Source organism: Tachypleus tridentatus, chromosome 10, assembly GCF_004210375.1.
Source record: "Tachypleus tridentatus isolate NWPU-2018 chromosome 10, ASM421037v1, whole genome shotgun sequence".
Taxonomy (NCBI): Eukaryota; Metazoa; Arthropoda; class Merostomata; order Xiphosura; family Limulidae; genus Tachypleus; species Tachypleus tridentatus.
Window position 1 is genome coordinate 4,133,653 of NC_134834.1, and position 22,155 is coordinate 4,155,807.

General features: G+C 28.9%; 1 protein-coding gene across 1 annotated transcript in view; it reads right to left on the reverse strand.

Annotated features, from left to right (window-relative positions):
- LOC143227929 (hemicentin-1-like) overlaps positions 1-22,155 on the reverse strand; it is a 246,350-nt gene that overhangs the window by 146,150 nt on the left and 78,045 nt on the right. The window contains 11 exon segments of the mRNA XM_076459284.1: positions 22-152; positions 2,797-3,078; positions 3,507-3,639; positions 8,024-8,157; positions 8,911-9,192; positions 9,401-9,715; positions 9,924-10,208; positions 12,701-12,985; positions 18,127-18,417; positions 19,397-19,478; positions 20,955-21,157. Of these exon segments, the coding sequence (XP_076315399.1) occupies positions 22-152; positions 2,797-3,078; positions 3,507-3,639; positions 8,024-8,157; positions 8,911-9,192; positions 9,401-9,715; positions 9,924-10,208; positions 12,701-12,985; positions 18,127-18,417; positions 19,397-19,478; positions 20,955-21,157 (2,423 nt within the window).

Genomic DNA, 22,155 nt, shown 5'->3' on the forward strand with positions numbered 1-22,155 from the left:
AACTCAGAATAAGGTGTTCACCTTGCCATCTTTCATCCACACTACTACAGGTTGTGGGACTCCTGAAACGTAACACTCAAGTTCAACACTACTCTTCTCTACAACACGTGGTTCTTTCGTCAACACATTGTTATTTTCAATGTTTGGTGGTACTACAAAGAAAAAACAGCTAAATTCCACTTTGTTGTTAATAATGACAAACAAATGTTTTCTGTGATTACTGTTTTACATTATGAGACATCATCAGATTTTTTATACATGTATCTGTTCCATTAACACTGTGCACTACAGTAGTAAGCAGTCAGTTTCAGTAAGAAATGTCACTACAATGGAGAAATTATTCAATAAGTTTACATAACTGATTTCAGAATAGCAATCAGAATGTAAGAGGTCTAATGACCTTTTCAGGTAACCAGAGTCATCAGAGTGTAGCAATGGTTCAACGACTTTTGTCAAACAGCCAGGGTCATCAGACTGTAGCAACAGTCTAACGATTTTTCTCAAAATAGCCAGGGTCATCAAACTCTAACAACAGACCAATGATTTTTGTCAGGTAGCCAGGGTCATAAGAATGTAACAATGAACCAATGACTTTTGACAGGTAGCCAGGGTCATTATAATGTAGCAACAGATCACTAAGTTGTGTGAAATAGATATATCTTCTGAACATAGCAATGCTCTAGTGAAGATGATGTGGCAATGGGCAAATTAATTAGTTTAAGAAACAATAGACCACTAAGTTATGTCAACCAACTAGGAGAATGTGGCAATGGAGAAATGAATTAGTTTAAGAAACAATAGACCACTAAGTTATGTCAACCAACCAGGAGAATGTGGCAATGGAGTAATGAATTAGTTCAAGAAACAATAGACCACTAAGTTATGTCAACCAACCAGGAAAATGTGGCAATGGAGTAATTAATTAGTTCAAGAAACAATAGACCACTAACTTATGTCAACCAACCAGAAGAATGTGGCAATGGAGTAATTAATTAGTTTAAGAAACAATAGACCACTAAGTTATGTCAACCAACCAGAAGAATGTGACAATGGAGTAATTAATTAGTTTAAGAAACAATAGACCACTAAGTTATGTCAACCAACCAGGAGAATGTGACAATGGAGTAATTAATTAGTTTAAGAAACAATAGACCACTAAGTTATGTCAACCAACCAGAAGAATGTGACAATGGAGAAATTAATTAGTTTAAGAAACAATAGACCACTAAGTTATGTCAACCAACCAGAAGAATGTGACAATGGAGTAATTAATTAGTTTAAGAAACAATAGACCACTAAGTTATGTCAACCAACCAGGAGAATGTGGCAATGGAGTAATTAATTAGTTTAAGAAACAATAGACCACTAAGTTTTGTCAACTAACCAGGAGAATGTGGCAATGGAGAAATGAATTAGTTTAAGAAACAATACACCACTAAGTTATGTCAACCAACCAGGAGAATGTGGCAATGGAGAAATGAATTAGTTTAAGAAACAATAGACCACTAAGTTATGTCAACCAACCAGAAGAATGTGACAATGGAGTAATTAATTAGTTTAAGAAACAATAGACCACTAAGTTATGTCAACCAACCAGGAGAATGTGGCAATGGAGAAATTAATTAGTTTAAGAAACAATAGACCACTAAGTTATGTCAACCAACCAGGAGAATGTGGCAATGGAGTAATTAATTAGTTTAAGAAACAATAGACCACTAAGTTATGTCAACCAACCAGAAGAATGTGACAATGGAGAAATGAATTAGTTTAAGAAACACTAGACCACTAAGTTATGTCAACCAACCAGAAGAATGTGACAATGGAGTAATTAATTAGTTTAAGAAACAATAGACCACTAAGTTATGTCAACCAACCAGGAGAATGTGGCAATGGAGAAATGAATTAGTTCAAGAAACAATAGACCACTAAGTTATGTTAACCAACCAGGAGAATGTGGCAATGGAGTAATTAATTAGTTTAAGAAACAATAGACCACTAAGTTATGTCAACCAACCAGGAGAATGTGGCAATGGAGTAACTAATTAGTTTAAGAAACAATAGACCACTAAGTTATGTCAACCAACCAGGAGAATGTGGCAATGGAGTAATGAATTAGTTTAAGAAACAATAGACCACTAAGTTATGTCAACCAACCAGGAGAATGTGGCAATGGAGAAATGAATTAGTTCAAGAAACAATAGACCACTAAGTTATGTCAACCAACCAGGAGAATGTGGCAATGGAGAAATGAATTAGTTTAAGAAAAAATAGACCACTAAGTTATGTCAACCAACCAAAAGAATGTGGCAATGGAGAAATGAATTAGTTTAAGAAACAATAGACCACTAAGTTATATCAACCAACCAAAAGAATGTGGCAATGGATAAATGAATTAGTTTAAGAAACAATAGACCACTAAATTATGTCAACCAACCAGGAGAATGTGGCAATGGAGAAATGAATTAGCTTAAGAAACAATAGACCACTAAGTTATGTCAACCAACCAGGAGAATATGGCAATGGAGAAATGTATTAGTTTAAGAAACAATAGACCACTAAGTTATGTCAACCAACCAGGATAACATAAGTAGTTCATTCAAGACTTGAAATAATAAAATGATATAAAAGTTTGATTTTATACAATAATAAAAGTTTTCAGATATCTTATTTCAGAAATAATATACTGAATTATTTTGAGGTTAACTCGAGTGACTTGTGAGGAGACTCAGTTGAATGTTACACTACTTTTCATTTAAAGGAAATTATACAAGAGGTTTCAAGATTATATTCACATACCTAAAATATGAAGCCTGAAATCTTTCTTTGCTTGTCCTGCAGTACTGGTTGCCACACAGGTGTAAGTGCCTGCATCTTCTACCCTTGTTCGTAAGAGTTGTAATTTCTGACCACCATTGATAAAATGAATAAATGGATCCCTTATTGGATCTATTGGTTGTTCATTTTTCAACCACTGAATCTGAGCTGGAGGGTCAGCTTGAACTGGACAATCTAAGAACAGAGGTCGGTTGACAAGTACAGACTGGTTTGGGTCAGTGGTGTTCAATATTGTTGGAGGAACTGTTCAGATTGAGATAAAAGTTGAATATCTTAAAGAGAAGACAGAAGACCATTAACATGAAGTTTTATAACTTTAACGTAACTACAGACACTGAGGAATACCTGTACACTGAAACCATGGTTAATGATACCAGTATCTAGTAAATATGGTAAACACAGATATAGGTAATTACATATATAAATGATACACAAGATACCTTCTTACATGTGATCTTCTATATTAAAGAAATTACAAAACAAATATTCAGCTGAACAAAAAATGCCAGGGTTAAATAGAGTATATTAAAATTAAAAGAATTTGTGAGAATTACACAGGTTTGAATTAAAACACTATCAAGAATGTTTATCATGAAGAAAAATAAAATCATTTTATATTAAATAAGTTAAAATTACTTATAATATTAAAAATAAAAATATTTAGTACATACCCAAAACATTAAGGTTGAAGTTTTTATCTAAGGACCCAGCTTTATTAGTAGCAATACATGTGTACTTTCCTTTGTGACTTTCCTCTGTTTTCTCTATTTTTAAAACTTGGGAATCTCTTTCTATTTGAATATCCTGTGAAAACAAAGTTTTAAATTCTATATGAAAATTACATAGTTTTTTAGCATCTTTTCATAAATATAACCTCATGTGGTACAGTTAATATCTTATTTTGTGCAAAACCTGATGAGTTATATTTAAAAATTTAGGAGTTTAGTTTATAATATCAACATTATTTTTAACACAATATGTTACTGTATATACTAGACTTTAGTTTATAATATCAACATTATTTTTAACACAATATGTTACTGTATATACTAGTCTTTAGTTTATGATATCAACATTATTTTTAACACAATATGTTACTGTATATACTAGTCTTTAGTTCATGATATCAACATTATTTTTAACACAATATTTTACTGTATATACTAGTCTTTAGTTTATGATATCAACATTATTTTAACACAATATATTACTGTATATACTAGTCTTTAGTTTATGATGTCAACATTATTTTTCACACAATATATTACTGTATATACTAGTCTTTAGTTTATGATATCAACATTATTTTTAACACAATGTTTTACTGTATATACTAGTCTTTAGTTTATAATATTAACATTATTTTTCACACAATATATTACTGTATATACTAGTCTTTGGTTTATGATATCAACATTATTTTAAACACAATATGTCACTGTATATACTAGTCTTTAGTTTATAATATCAACATTATTTTTATCACAATATATTACTGTATATACTAGTCTTTAGTTTATAATATCAACATTAATTTTAACACAATGTGTTACTGTATATACTAACCTTTAGTTTATGATATCAACATTATTTTTATCACAATATGTTACTGTATATACTAGTCTTTAGTTTATAATATCAACATTATTTTTAACACAATATATTACTGTATATACCAACCTTAAGTTTATAATATCAACATTATTTTTAACACAATATTTTGTATATACTAGTCTTTAGTTTATGATATCAACATTATTTTAACACAATATATTACTGTATATACTAGTCTTTAGTTTATGATATCAACATTATTTTAACACAATATATTACTGTATATACTAGTCTTTAGTTTATGATATCAACATTATTTTTAACACAATATATTACTGTATATACTAGTCTTTGGTTTATGATGTCAACATTATTTTTCACACAATATATTACTGTATATACTAGTCTTTAGTTTATGATATCAACATTATTTTTCACACAATGTTTTACTGTATATACTAGTCTTTAGTTTATAATATCAACATTATTTTTCACACAATATATTACTGTATATACTAGTCTTTAGTTTATGATATCAACATTATTTTTAACACAATATGTCACTGTATATACTAGTCTTTAGTTTATAATATCAACATTATTTTTAACACAATATGTTACTGTATATACTAGTCTTTAGTTTATAATATCAACATTATTTTTAGCACAATATATTACTGTATATACTAGTCTTTAGTTTATAATATCAACATTATTTTTAACACAATATATTACTGTATATACTAACCTTTAGTTTATGATATCAACATTATTTTTAACACAATATGTCACTGTATATACTAGTCTTTAGTTTATAATATCAACATTATTTTTATCACAATATATTACTGTATATACTAGTCTTTAGTTTATAATATCAACATTAATTTTAACACAGTGTGTTACTGTATATACTAACCTTTAGTTTATGATATCAACATTATTTTTATCACAATATGTTACTGTATATACTAGTCTTTAGTTTATAATATCAACATTATTTTTAACACAATATATTACTGTATATACCAACCTTAAGTTTATAATATCAACATTATTTTTAACACAATATTTTGTATATACTAGTCTTTAGTTTATGATATCAATATTATTTTAACACAATATATTACTGTATATACTAGTCTTTAGTTTATGATATCAACATTATTTTAACACAATATATTACTGTATATACTAGTCTTTAGTTTATGATATCAACATTATTTTTAACACAATATATTACTGTATATACTAGTCTTTAGTTTATGATGTCAACATTATTTTTCACACAATATATTACTGTATATACTAGTCTTTAGTTTATGATATCAACATTATTTTTCACACAATGTTTTACTGTATATACTAGTCTTTAGTTTATAATATCAACATTATTTTTCACACAATATATTACTGTATATACTAGTCTTTAGTTTATGATATCAACATTATTTTTAACACAATATGTCACTGTATATACTAGTCTTTAGTTTATAATATCAACATTATTTTTAACACAATATGTTACTGTATATACTAGTCTTTAGTTTATAATATCAACATTATTTTTAGCACAATATATTACTGTATATACTAGTCTTTAGTTTATAATATCAACATTATTTTTAACACAATATATTACTGTATATACTAACCTTTAGTTTATAATATCAACATTATTTTTAACACAATATATTACTGTATATACTAACCTTTAGTTTATAATATCAATATTATTTTAACACAATATATTACTGTATATACTAGTCTTTAGTTTATAATATCAACATTATTTTTAACACAATATATTACTGTATATACTAGTCTTTAGTTTATAATATCAACATTATTTTTAACACAATGTGTTACTGTATATACTAACCTTTAGTTTATAATATCAACATTATTTTTAACACAATATATTACTGTATATACTAGTCTTTAGTTTATGATGTCAACATTATTTTTAACACAATATATTACTGTATATACTAGACTTTAGTTTATAATATCAACATTAATTTTAACACAATATATTAATGTATATACTAGTCTTTAGTTTATAATATCAACATTATTTTTAACACAATATGTTACTGTATATACTAGTCTTTAGTTTATAATATCAACATTATTTTTAACACAATATGTTACTGTATATACTAGACTTTAGTTTATAATATCAACATTATTTTTAACACAATATGTTACTGTATATACTAGTCTTTAGTTTAAAATATCAACATTATTTTTAACACAATATGTTACTGTATATACTAGTCTTTAGTTTATAATATCAACATTATTTTTAACACAATATGTTACTGTATATACTAACCTTTAGTTTACAATATCAACATTATTCTTAACACAATGTGTTACTGTATATACTAACCTTTAGTTTAAAATGTCAACATTATTTTTCACACAATATGTTACTGTATATACTAACCTTTAGTTTATGATATCAACATTATTTTTAACACAATGTTTTACTGTATATACTAGTCTTTAGTTTATAATATCAACATTATTTTTCACACAATATATTACTGTATATACTAGTCTTTAGTTTATGATATCAACATTATTTTTAACACAATATGTCACTGTATATACTAGTCTTTGGTTTATAATATCAACATTATTTTTAACACAATATGTTACTGTATATACTAGTCTTTAGTTTATAATATCAACATTATTTTTAACACAATATGTTACTGTATATACTAGTCTTTAGTTTATAATATCAACATTATTTTTAACACAATATGTTACTGTATATACTAACCTTTAGTTTACAATATCAACATTATTCTTAACACAATGTGTTACTGTATATACTAACCTTTAGTTTAAAATGTCAACATTATTTTTCACACAATATGTTACTGTATATACTAGTCTTTAGTTTATGATGTCAACATTATTGTTAACACAATATGTTACTGTATATACTAGTTTTTAGTTTATGATGTCAACATTATTGTTAACACAATATGTTACTGTATATACTAGTCTTTAGTTTATGATGTCAACATTATTGTTAACACAAAATTTATTCAGACTTGGAAATAGTCCATCTGCAGTGAGTATGAACAGTCACCCTCAGGAACAAAGTAGTCCATCTTCAGTCATTATGACCAGTCACATTCAGGATCAAAGCAGTCTATCTATAATCAGTATGTCCAGTGACACTCAGGATGAAGGTAGTCCATTTACAGACAGTATGACTTTTAATTTATGACCAGAGTAGTCCATCTGTGGTCAGTATGACTTTTAATTCATGACCAGAGTAGTCCATCTACAGTAATAATAATAATAGTAAAAGGAAAAACATTCCTTTCATATTTTACCCTTGAATGATAATGCATTAGCAGCTTTATGTATCAAAGTAATTATTTATAAATGTTTGTATATCTGATTAATGCTGGAGTTGCTGCTAAAGTATGTATAGAACTATTAATACTATGTTTCCTACTTCTAAATACATTATTAGGGTTAATTAAGTAAACTGGACTTGCTGCTAAAGTATGTATGGAACTGTTAATACTATGTTTCCTACTTCTAAATACATTATTAGGGTTAATTAAGTAACAATAACAGAAGATAAAACTAACACATGACTCACCAAGCCTTGTAGGTCTTGTGCAGTCAATATTTGTCCATCTTTAAGCCATGACACTTGGGGTGTTGGGTTACCAGAGACATTACATTCTAGTTGGACCCCATCACCTTTACACTTAATGGATTTGAACTGGAAGACTGGACAGTTGGAGGTTCTAAGGAGACAACAAGATAAAATACCTTACGTGTTGAAAATAGACCAGGATTAACATAATATGTATTAATCTGAAAGGACGTTTAAACACGATAAATAAAAATGGTGAACTCAAACCCATGAGGGCAGGAAATTAATTTCAGAACTTAATTCTACCACATAATGAAGGATATTGATTGATGCTTGGATTAAATATAGATCTTGTTTTCTAATTTTGTTTAAATATTAACTTGTGGTTGAAATATAATAATAATATTAGACCACCAAATTGTTATGGTGATCTTTATTGATGAAGTTAAATAAACTTACAGTAAAAAAAACTAAATAATTATCTCTCATAAAAACAAATTAGTGTGAATACTAATTTTGCATCTCAATTGGGATATTAGAAACAAGTTTAAAATCGTGTATGATAGACAATGAAACAAACAGTATTATGTAATGAATCTCTACTTAATGTGATAAATCTCTGTGTTATGTAATGAATCTCTACTTAATGTGATAAATCTCTGTGTTATGTAATGAATCTCTTGTCTTGGTACATGTTTATAATACTTCTGAGTTAATATAAGAGTAACTGTAGAAACAATCGTATTGAATAAGAATGATATTGAAATGAGAAAACGATGAACATATTATAAATATAAAATCCAGATACTTGAAACAGCTAGTAGAAGCCATTTATAAAGAATCAGAAAATGTTATTTTTCTGTCAAATCACTAAACAACTAACTTACCATGAATGTCCAAATCAAAATGCTTTTCAGCAGATCCAACCTCATTTTCTGCAATACAAGTGTAGAGACCCTTGTCAGACGACTGAGTTCTTGACAATTGCAGTGTCCGTCCACCGTCTAGCAGCCTAATAAAAGGGTTGTTTGTGAGGTTTACAGGCACACCATTTTTTAGCCAGCTAAAAGATGAAGGTGGGTGAGACTCAACTGGACACTCGATAGAGAGTGGACGATTCACTAAGACTTCAGGTGATTCTTGTTCGTCATTTTTCACTGTGGGTGGTACTGAAGAAATGAGAGAAATGAATAACAAATATTAAAAGAACATAAACACAAGTTATATTTATATATATACAGCTATCAAACTTACAGAATACATCATTAACTGGTGCTCTATGAATACTCAATCAGTGTTATTAATTTACAGAATATTTCTGTAATTGATCCTCAGTTATTGACACAAAGGTTTGAAAGAGAAAGTGAACCTTCCTACCCAATACATCTACTTTGAAATCTTTCTCTGAGGTGCCTGCCACATTGGAAGCCACACACGTGTATAACCCACCATCTGACACCTGAACTCGAGTGATACGCAGTAACTGACCATTGTGTTCAACTTGATACTGTCCATACTTTTCTGTAGCAGTTAGAAGCTGACCATCTTTTAACCACAAGATTGTAGGTTCAGGGTTCCCAATCACTTGACAATTTAACTTCACTGTACCATTTAAGACAGCCTTCACTGTTTCTTCTTTCATTATAGGACCCCTGACTAGGTTTTCACTTTGATGGGTTATTTTAGGGGGAACTGGAAATGAATAAGAATTTGTTTATTTTTAACTGTTACCAAGCATGTACACACACATATACAAAGCAATTAAATCACATACTCTCATTAAAACAAAAACCAAATACATGAACATGATCAATGTGCTGAAAAACTCTACAGGAATCATTTATGTTAAGTCCATGCAATATACTTTCTGGAAGAAAGATTTTATCTTTGAAAGACAAACCTTGTACATTGAGATTAAAATTTTTCTCTCTTCTACCAGCACTGTTGACAGCTACACATTTGTAGCGGCCAGCATCAGTCACCTTTGTTCTAAATATCTTCAGTTGACGTCCATCAGCAGAAAATACAACATTAGGATCAGAGTATCGGCCTATCTGTGCTCCATTCTTGAACCACTTGATAGCAGGAGGAGGAACTCCTGTTACTGGACAATGAATTGTGATTGGTCGATTAAGGATAACCGATGGGTTCTCATCCAGCTCTTCTTTTCCAAACTTAGGTGGAACTGTTGTAAAGATAATTGGTAACACATAAAATCAAGTTGTTAAACTAAAGTAAGTTGAGAATAAAGCAATTCAAAGTAGCAGATCCACCGTGAACAACCAGAACCAAACAAATAATTTCCTGTAGCATGGTTGATGATAATATGAGATTAGTTTTTGGTTGTTAGGAAATGGGAATCATGCAGAGTGAAATCTTTAATTTAATATTGTGAACACATTTACAGTAGAAATCAAATTAAAACTGACATTTCAGCCAACAAAAGAGGCTCATCAAATGTTAGTTATTAATCATGGATTAACTGTAGCTGTAATCCTATGATACTTCTCAGTGTTATTAATCCTACACTGTTTGTGAATGTGGTTAATCCTACATTGTTTGTGACTGTTGTTAATCTTACACTGTTTGTGACTGTGGTTATTCTTACACTGTTTGTGACTGTGGTTAATCCTACACTGTTTGTGACTGTGGTTAATCCTACACTGTTTGTGACTGTGGTTAATCTTACATTGTTCGTGACTGTGGTTAATCCTACATTGTTTGTGACTGTGGTTAATCTTACACTGTTTGTGACTGTGGTTAATCTTACACTGTTTGTGACTGTGGTTAATCTTACACTGTTTGTGACTATGGTTAATCCTACACTGTTTGTGACTGTGGTTAATCTTACATTGTTCGTGACTGTGGTTAATCCTACATTGTTTGTGACTGTTGTTAATCCTACATTGTTTGTGACTGTGGTTAATCCTACGCTGTTCGCGACTGTGGTTAATCCTACACTGTTCGCGACTGTGGTTAATCCTACACTGTTCGCGACTGTGGTTAATCCTACATTGTTTGCGACTATGGTTAATCCCACATTGTTTGCGACTGTGGTTAATCCCACATTGTTTGTGACTGTGGTTAATCCTACACTGTTTCTGACTTGTTAATCCTACATTGTTTCTGACTTGTTAATCCAACATTGTTTCTGACTGTTGTTAATCTTACACTGTTTCTGACTGTTGTTAGTCATACTTTGTCTGAAAGTGATGTGCTCTTGTGAACTTAAATGTCAGTTTTAATCACTTAAAAGAAACTGTTTTCAGTATAAATTGTTATTCTACACAGATAGCATATAAAGATAATTTAAATCAAAGTAAATATTTACAAATAAAAATCATTAATTTTAGTACAGGACTGTAACACCACTTTATACCTTGAACATACACTTAATACAGGACTGTAACACCACTTTATACCTTGAACATACACTTAATACAGGACTGTAACACCACTTTATACCTTGAACATACACTTAATACAGGACTGTAACACCACTTTATACCTTGAACATACACTTAATACAGGACTGTAACACCACTTTATACCTTGAACATACACTTAATACAGGACTGTAACACCACTTTATACCTTGAACATACACTTGATACAGGACTGTAACACCACTTTATACCTTGAACATACACTTAATACTGGGACTGTAACACCACTTTATACCTCAGACATACACTTAATACAGGACTGTAACACCACTTTATACCTTGAACATACACTTAATACTGGGACTGTAACACCACTTTATACCTTGAACATACACTTAATATGGGACTGTAACACCACTTTATACCTTGAACATACACTTAATACAGGACTGTAACACCACTTTATACCTTGAACATACACTTAATACAGGACTGTAACACCACTTTATACCTTGAACATACACTTAATACAGGACTGTAACACCACTTTATACCTTGAACATACACTTAATATGGGACTGTAACACCACTTTATACCTTGAACATACACTTAATACAGGACTGTAACACCACTTTATACCTTGAACATACACTTAATACTGGGACTGTAACACCACTTTATACCTTGAACATACACTTAATACAGGACTGTAACACCACTTTATACCTCTAACATACACTTAATACAGGACTGTAACACCACTTTTATACCTTGAACATACACTTAATACTGGGACTGTAACACCACTTTATACCTTTGAACATAGCACACTTAATGGGACTGTAACACCACTTTATACCTCAACATACACTTAATACAGGGACTGTAACACCACTTTATACCTTGAACATACACTTAATACAGGACTGTAACACCACTTTATACCTTGAACATACACTTAATACTGGGACTGTAACACCACTTTATACCTTGAACATACACTTAATACAGGACTGTAACACCACTTTATACCTTGAACATACACTTAATACAGGACTGTAACACCACTTTATACCTTGAACATACACTTAATACAGGACTGTAACACCACTTTATACCTTGAACATACACTTAATACAGGACTGTAACACCACTTTATACCTTGAACATACACTTAATACAGGACTGTAACACCACTTTATACCTTGAACATACACTTAATACAGGACTGTAACACCACTTTATACCTTGAACATACACTTAATACAGGACTGTAACACCACTTTATACCTTGAACATACACTTTAAAGTCCTTCTCTGTTACACCTGCTTCGTTTCCAGCAACACACGTGTATTTCCCAGCGTCACTTACTTCAGCTGCAGTTAATTTAAGTTTTTGACCTTTGTCCAAGAACTGAATTCTAGAAAGTTGATCAGTGGTCAAGAAGTCACCATCTTTGAGCCAGGTAATTGTCGGAGGGGGGTTACCTTGTGTGGTGCAATCAATAATAACTGGATCCTTTTCTGTGACAGTGTATCGATGATCACGATTGGTTGATTCTATTCTTGGTGGTACTAAAGTAACAAACACACAAGTTTAAAAATGTATAATAATCTTGGATGTGTGTTATTAACAGCTAGTGAGCACTTTTCTATAATATTTCACATATACATAATTATACAAACAACAGTTATCTTATAAAAAGTAATAAAGATTCACACTGAGTCTGTTCACTTACAAATATGAGAAACTGAAGATCTTAAATACAACTCCTAGATAAGTTTACTAAACCTGAAAAAACATATAAAATATAAAGAATTAAACTAATCTGAAAGAAGCCTTCTAGTTACCCATCATGTCTTTAGTTGTCTATCATTTTCACTAATTATAAGAATATACTTTGTTAAACAATACATCTTTAGATTAATCGGCAAAAATTAGTTTAACTATTCATATCAAGCCTTGCATGAAGAATATTAACAGGCAGTGGAGTCATCTGTTAACAGTATCTCCATTTAACCCTTTCTGCCCTACATCTAATTAACCATTACTGATACATTAAGAAATCAAAACTGTGCTTATTTCCACAGCACGATTAACACTGGATATAACAAATATAATGTGACTGCTGTATTATATATAACAAATATAATGTGACTGCTGTATTATATATATAACAAATATAATGTGACTGTTGTATTGTATATAACAAATAATGTGACTGCTGTATTATATATAACAAATATAATGTGACTGCTGTATTGTATATAACAAATAATGTGACTGCTGTATGTAACAAATATAATGTGACTGTTATATTGTATATAACAAATATAATGTGACTGCTGTATTGTATGTAACAAACAATGCGAGTGCTATATTATATATAACAAATATAATGTGACTGTTATATTGTATATAACAAATGTAATGTGACTGCTGTATTATATAAAACAAATATAATGTGACTGTTATATTGTATATAACAAATATAATGTGACTGTTATATTGTATGTAACAAACAATGTGAGTGCTGTATTATATATAACAAATATAATGTTACTGTTATATTATATATAACAAATATAATGTGACTGTTGTATTGTATGTAACAAACAATTTGAGTGCTATATTATATATAACAAATATAATATTACTGTTATACTATATATAACAAATATAATGTGACTGTTGTATTGTATGTAACAAATAATGTGACTGTTGTATTGTATGTAACAAACAATGCGAGTGCTATATTATATATAACAAATATAATGCGACTGTTATATTGTACATAACAAATATAATGTGACTGTTGTATTGTATGTAACAAACAATGCGAGTGCTATATTGTATATAACAAATATAATGTGACTGCTGTATTATATAAAACAAATATAATTTGACTGTTATATTGTATATGACAAATATAATGTGACTGTTGTATTGTATGTAACAAACAATGCGAGTGCTATATTATATATAACAAATATAATGTGACTGTTATATTGTATATGACAAATATAATGTGACTGTTATATTGTATACAACAAACATAATGTGACTGTTGTATTGTATGTAACAAACAATGTGAGTGCTGTATTATATATAACAAATATAATGTGACTGTTATATTGTATATGATAAATATAATGTGACTGTTATATTGTATATAACAAATATAATGTGACTGTTATATTGTATCTAACAAATATAATGTGACTGTTGTATTGTATGTAACAAACAATGCGAGTGCTATATTATATATAACAAATATAATGTGACTGTTATATTGTATATAACAAATATAATGTGACTGTTATATTGTATATGACAAATATAATGTGACTGTTATATTGTATATAACAAATATAATGTGACTGTTGTATTGTATATAACAAATAATGTGACTGCTGTATTATATATAACAAATATAATGTGACTGCTGTATTATATATAACAAATAATGTGACTGCTGTATTATATATAACAAATAATGTGACTGCTGTATTGTATATAACAAATAATGTGACTGCTGTATGTAACAAATATAATGTGACTGTTATATTGTATATAACAAATATAATGTGACTGCTGTATTGTATGTAACAAACAATGTGACTGCTGTATTGTATGTAACAAACAATGTGAGTGCTATATTATATATAACAAATATAATGTGACTGTTATATTGTATATAACAAATGTAATGAGACTGCTGTATTATATAAAACAAATATAATGTGACTGTTATATTGTATATAACAAATATAATGTGACTGTTATATTGTATGTAACAAACAATGTGAGTGCTGTATTATATATAACAAATATAATGTTACTGTTATATTATATATAACAAATATAATGTGACTGTTGTATTGTATGTAACAAACAATGCGAGTGCTATATTATATATAACAAATATAATATTACTGTTATACTATATATAACAAATATAATGTGACTGTTGTATTGTATGTAACAAACAATGCGAGTGCTATATTATATATAACAAATATAATGCGACTGTTATATTGTACATAACAAATATAATGTGACTGTTGTATTGTATGTAACAAATAATGTGACTGTTGTATTGTATGTAACAAACAATGCGAGTGCTATATTATATATAACAAATATAATGTGACTGTTATATTGTATATAACAAATATAATGTGACTGCTGTATTATATAAAACAAATATAATTTGACTGTTATATTGTATATGACAAATATAATGTGACTGTTGTATTGTATGTAACAAACAATGCGAGTGCTATATTATATATAACAAATATAATGTGACTGTTATATTGTATATGACAAATATAATGTGACTGTTATATTGTATATAACAAACATAATGTGACTGTTGTATTGTATGTAACAAATATAATGTGACTGCTGTATTGTATGTAACAAACAATGTGAGTGCTGTATTATATATAACAAATATAATGTTACTGTTATATTATATATAACAAATATAATGTGACTGTTATATTATATATAACAAATATAATGTGACTGTTATATTGTATATGACAAATATAATGTGACTGTTATATTCTATATAACAAATATAATGTGACTGTTATATTGTATCTAACAAATATAATGTGACTGTTGTATTGTATGTAACAAACAATGCGAGTGCTATATTATATATAACAAATATAATGTGACTGTTATATTGTATATAACAAATATAATGTGACTGTTATATTGTATATGACAAATATAATGTGACTGTTATATTGTATATAACAAATATAATGTGACTGTTATATTATATATAACAAATATAATGTTACTGTTATATTATATATAACAAATATAATGTGACTGTTGTATTGTATGTAACAAATAATGTGACTGTTGCATTGTATGTAACAAATAATGTGACTGTTGCATTGTATGTAACAAATAATGTGACTGTTGTATTGTATGTAACAAATAATGTGACTGTTGTATTATATATGACAAATATAATGTGACTGTTGTATTGTATGTAACAAACAATGCGAGTGCTATATTATATATAACAAATATAATGTTACTGTTATATTATATAAAACAAATATAATGTGAATCTTATATTGTATATGACAAATATAATGTGACTGTTGTATTGTATGTAACAAACAATGCGAGTGCTATATTATGTATAACAAATATAATGTGACTGTTATATTGTATATGATAAATATAATGTGACTGTTATATTGTATATAACAAATATAATGTGACTGTTATATTGTATATAACAAATATAATGTGACTGTTATATTGTATGTAACAAACAATGTGAGTGCTGTATTATATATAACAAATATGTTACTGTTATATTATATATAACAAATATAATGTGACTGTTGTATTGTATGTAACAAATAATGTGACTGTTGTATTGTATGTAACAAACAATGCGAGTGCTATATTATATATAACAAATATAATGTTACTGTTATATTATATGTAACAAATATAATGTGACTGTTGTATTGTATGTAACAAATAATGAGACTGTTGTATTGTATGTAAGAAACAATGCGAGTGCTATATTATATATAACAAATATAATGCGACTGTTATATTGTATGTAACAAATAATGTGACTGTTGTATTGTATGTAACAAACAATGCGAGTGCTATATTATATATAACAAATATAATGTGACTGTTATATTGTATATGATAAATATAATGTGACTGTTATATTGTATCTAACAAATATAATGTGACTGTTATATTGTATATAACAAATATAATGTGACTGTTATATTGTATGTAACAAACAATGTGAGTGCTGTATAATATATAACAAATATAATGTTACTGTTATATTATATATAACAAATATAATGTTACTGTTATATTATATATAACAAATATAATGTGACTGTTGTATTGTATGTAACAAACAATGCGAGTGCTATATTATATATAACAAATATAATGTTACTGTTATATTATATATAACAAATATAATGTGACTGTTGTATTGTATGTAACAAATAATGTGACTGTTGTATTGTATGTAACAAACAATGCGAGTGCTATATTATATATAACATATAATGCGACTGTTATATTGTATATAACAAATATAATGTGACTGTTGTATTGTATGTAACAAATAATGTGACTGTTGTATTGTATGTAACAAACAATGCGAGTGCTATATTATATATAACAAATATAATGTGACTGTTATATTGTATATGACAAATATAATGTGACTGTTATATTGTATATAACAAATATAATGTGACTGTTATATTGTATATAACAAATATAATGTGACTGTTGTATTGTATGTAACAAATATAATGTGACTGTTGTATTGTATGTAACAAACAATGCAAGTGCTATATTATATATAACAAATATAATGTGACTGTTATATTGTATATGACAAATATAATGTGACTGTTATATTGTATCTAACAAATATAATGTGACGGTTGTATTGTATGTAACAAATATAATGTGACTGTTGTATTGTATATAACAAATATAATGTGACTGTTATATTGTATATAACAAATATAATGTGACTGTTATATTGTATATAACAAATATAATGTGACTGTTGTATTGTATATAACAAATATAATGTGACTGTTGTATTAGACATTATTCTTTCTTTAACTCAGATATTTTTTGTAACAATAAAAACAAATAATACATTTAAATAAGTACAAACCAAAAACATCCAAACTGAAGTCTAGCTGTTTATTTCCTGCCTCGTTTAGTGCCACACATGAGTACTTTCCAGTGTCGTCTTCCCTGGCTCTTAAAATACTCAGTTGCAGCCCATCAGAGAGGATGTAGACATGGGAATCAGAGCTGTCATTAACTGGTCTGCCGTCTTTAAACCACCGAATCTGTGGCTGTGGATTCCCTGTAACTGGGCATCTCAAGGTTATTGGTCTGTTCAAGTGAACTTTTGGTTCAAAATCCAAGGAAGTGTCTGGACTTTCCAGCTTGGGTGGCACTAGACATAAGTAGACTTTTGCTTGAAACTCATATCACTCAAGTAATTCTGATATCATTTATCAATAGAACATGAATCCAAAAACCAATAACAAGTATCATTAAATGGCATTACTGATTACTATTGAGATAAGAGAAATTTCTGTTATTTAAAAACAAAGATAAGTTTATGACTTAAAATAGTAAATCTATTAACAAAGACTGGCAGAGACACAGAAAATATCTGCAGTCAAATTATTACCTTTATTCTAATACTTATTTAAATACAGAATTTCTAGAATAATACAAAAGAATTTTAATAGCATGCATCAAAATCTTTAAGACTACTTGTCTTAGACCTAACATTAGATAAGCCTATATTTGTTAAAGAGATAAGTTAACACTGTAACTTGTGGATATTTTTTGCTTTAGTTTAGTTAGAGCTAAACATTACCATACTTAATACTATCGATGTCATTCTACAACCTAATGTCAGACTTTTTTAAAACTTTCATAAGTGTTTAATATATTATTATACAAATTGTCCACTAAATTAGGTTTCAATCCTCCATCTTTGGTTTATATCCACCAAAATTAAGTGCATGCAAATTCAGATTGTAATATATGATCACATTTTCACAACAAACAAAAATTATTATACAAGATTTGAACCATACAGAACTGTAGTGGATGAACATAAAATAATGCCCCTTATGTTACAAAGTCAATCCACACACACAGCGTACAATAGAAAAAAGTTTATATTATCGTACTGCAAATTTGAAAAATGACAAAATGTGGAATTTATAGACATATTGGAATTGATATTTGTTTTGGAACTGCTACACTTTTGGTATTTGTTTTAGAATTGCTACACTTTTGGTATTTGTTTTAGAACTGCTACACTTTTACACAGAACTGTAATTCTATCTCAAACTATTTTCTAATTGTTTACTAAATAAAGTTTTATGACTACAGGTACACAATCAGCAGAATCCTACCTAAAACGTCAACACTAAAATCTCTTTCTGTTGATCCAGCAATGTTTGTAGCAATGCAAGTAAACCCTCCTTCATGGTGGGCCTTATAGAAATGTTCAAGAAAATATGTTTAAAAAAATCCATTGGATAAACGTTATTATTACCATTTTCAACTTATTTTAGTTACAATATAAATAGTATAAATGTAACTTTGATAGACAACTGCCAAACTTCACAACTTTAGGTGTTAACCCTGATACAGCTTCTACTTCACAAAATAAGCAGTGTCCATCTAGGATTGAAGGGTTGCATCAGGCCCAAAACTCACCATACTTTATTAATCACAACTGAGCTATAATAAAAAAGAATCAAAATCCAGTAATTCATTATTAACTATTTTCATCCAGAATTATCATTAAAAACAAAAAAATTGATTTTATTCAAATTTTACGTAATTTACAAACTGACAGGCAGGACTTTTAAAGGTATTGAAAACTAACACTAAAACATGATACAGATTTATACCATAGTTAACACAGTTAATAACTGAGAAGACATAATAATTTAGTTAGAGGGTATCATCAGAAAACACTCAGCACTGAATGTAATTGGATGAGACAAGGTGTATCTTTCCACCATACCTAATCTCTGGATTGAAAAATGAATCCATATTATATAAGATATTCACAAATTTATCAGGATATTTGGATAAATGATACAGGATGTTACAGTGGACTCAACTGAATATTATACAACAAAAATCTGCTTTAATTAAATAACTGGAACACTTCAATCAATGATTCAGGATACAACTTCAAGCTGGACAGATGATAAGAGGTACCACTACAGACTGGATGGATGATAAAGAGTACCACTACAGACTGGACAGATGATAAAGGATACCACTACAGACTGGATAACTGATAAAGAGTACCACTACAGACTGGACAGATGATAAAGGATACCACTACAGACTGGATAACTGATAAAGGGTACCTCTACAGACTAGACAGATAATAAGGGGTACCTCTAAAAACTGGACAGATGATAAAGGGTACCACTACAGACTGGACAGATGATAAAAGTACTACTACAGAAGAGATAGATGATAAAGGGTACCTCTACAGACTGGACAGACAATAAAGAGTACATCTACAGACTGGACAATGATAAAGGCTAAACGGGATGATACACATTATGACAAAGCTTTTTAAATTAAGTAACTAGAAAAATTCAACAAATGATGCACACTATAAAAAAAACTTGGTTAGTACAGACTTTATATATAAATAGTATAAAATGAAACGTAAGTGGACAAATCAGCCTGTTACTGCCAGAGCATGAATTAATGATCTAATTAGTAGAGTATGAGAAAAAATCAAACACGATGATGATGAAATAAATATCATCATAGTAAAATCAGATGAGTCTATGTCATCACCAGTAAGTTTCACTAGATCATACAGTTTTACAGGATGTGTATCAGGAAACCTGACTGATGCAGGTCACTGAATGGTGTCACGATAGCTCTCTAGTACGTGACTAAAAACATTTTATTTCATTTTCTCGAAACACTTACCTGTATTCTAGGTATAGTTAAAAGAGTGTTGTTTTTGGTGAGGTGGAAATTAGGATGGGTGACAGGAGAAATCAGCTGATTGTCTTTTAGCCACATCACATCCGGTTTTGGATTTCCTTCAACAGAACACTCCAGCACTAAAGAATCATTTTCTTTTGCTCTGAGGTTTATTGTAACACTAGGATCCTCTATGGTAGGGGGAACTACAGGAAAATAACCAATAGGTTTGTCAGTACTCCTACACAACTTAGATTTAATTCTATATGGATGAGTAATACAGTGTCCTAGGTTTATTGTAACACTAGGATCCTCTATGGTAGGGGGAACTACAGGAAAATAACCAATAGGTTTGTCAGTACTCCTACACAACTTAGATTTAATTCTATATGGATGAGTAATACAGTGTCCTGTCATTGAAAAAATGTCAAATACAGTCAAGTTTCAACTGTCTGTGACTATTAAAGAAATACAGATATGCCCCTTCTCAATCACTATAAATTCTGCTATAAAGTAAAGATAGACAGAACTTGAGATACACCATGTATGAGTTACCTATTCTTGTTGTTTTATTTTGTATATAGTCATTATCTATGAAGTCAATCTATTATTTATTAAATTAATATGATTTAAGTAATAAGTTTTCATCCCCAAATAGCTTGAACTTGTCGTAACATTCTAAGTCTTTCACTAGAGCCTTGGAGAAATAATAACAAAACACTAAGGGCACAATTACCTGCCAAAAGTTCTGAAGGGAAAGTTTGAAGCAAATACATTTCTTTTTATTTTCAAATTAAAATGTCCGAGTAATCTAATTTAACTAAACCTCACCACTGTAGAAATATCTTGAGTTAAAGGTTTACTGTTTGAGTTTAAAAATGTCCTAGTGAAATTATAAAGTAATATTATATTTCATATAAAGTGCAAAAACATTCTTACAATTCTAGCAAACTTTCATCCAATTTGCTAGAAATAATAAATATTTATTCATCAGTGCATAAGATGTAACAACAATCTTTGTTCTTGTCTATTATGAGCAATTCCTACCTGTCTTCCTGTCAATTAGAAGTAATAACAACCATTGTTCCAGCCTATTAGAAGTAATTCTGACCTGTCTTTCTGTCAATTAGAAGTAATAACACCCACTGTTCCAGCCTATTAGAAGTAATTCTGACTTGTATTCCTGTCAATTAGAAGTAATAAC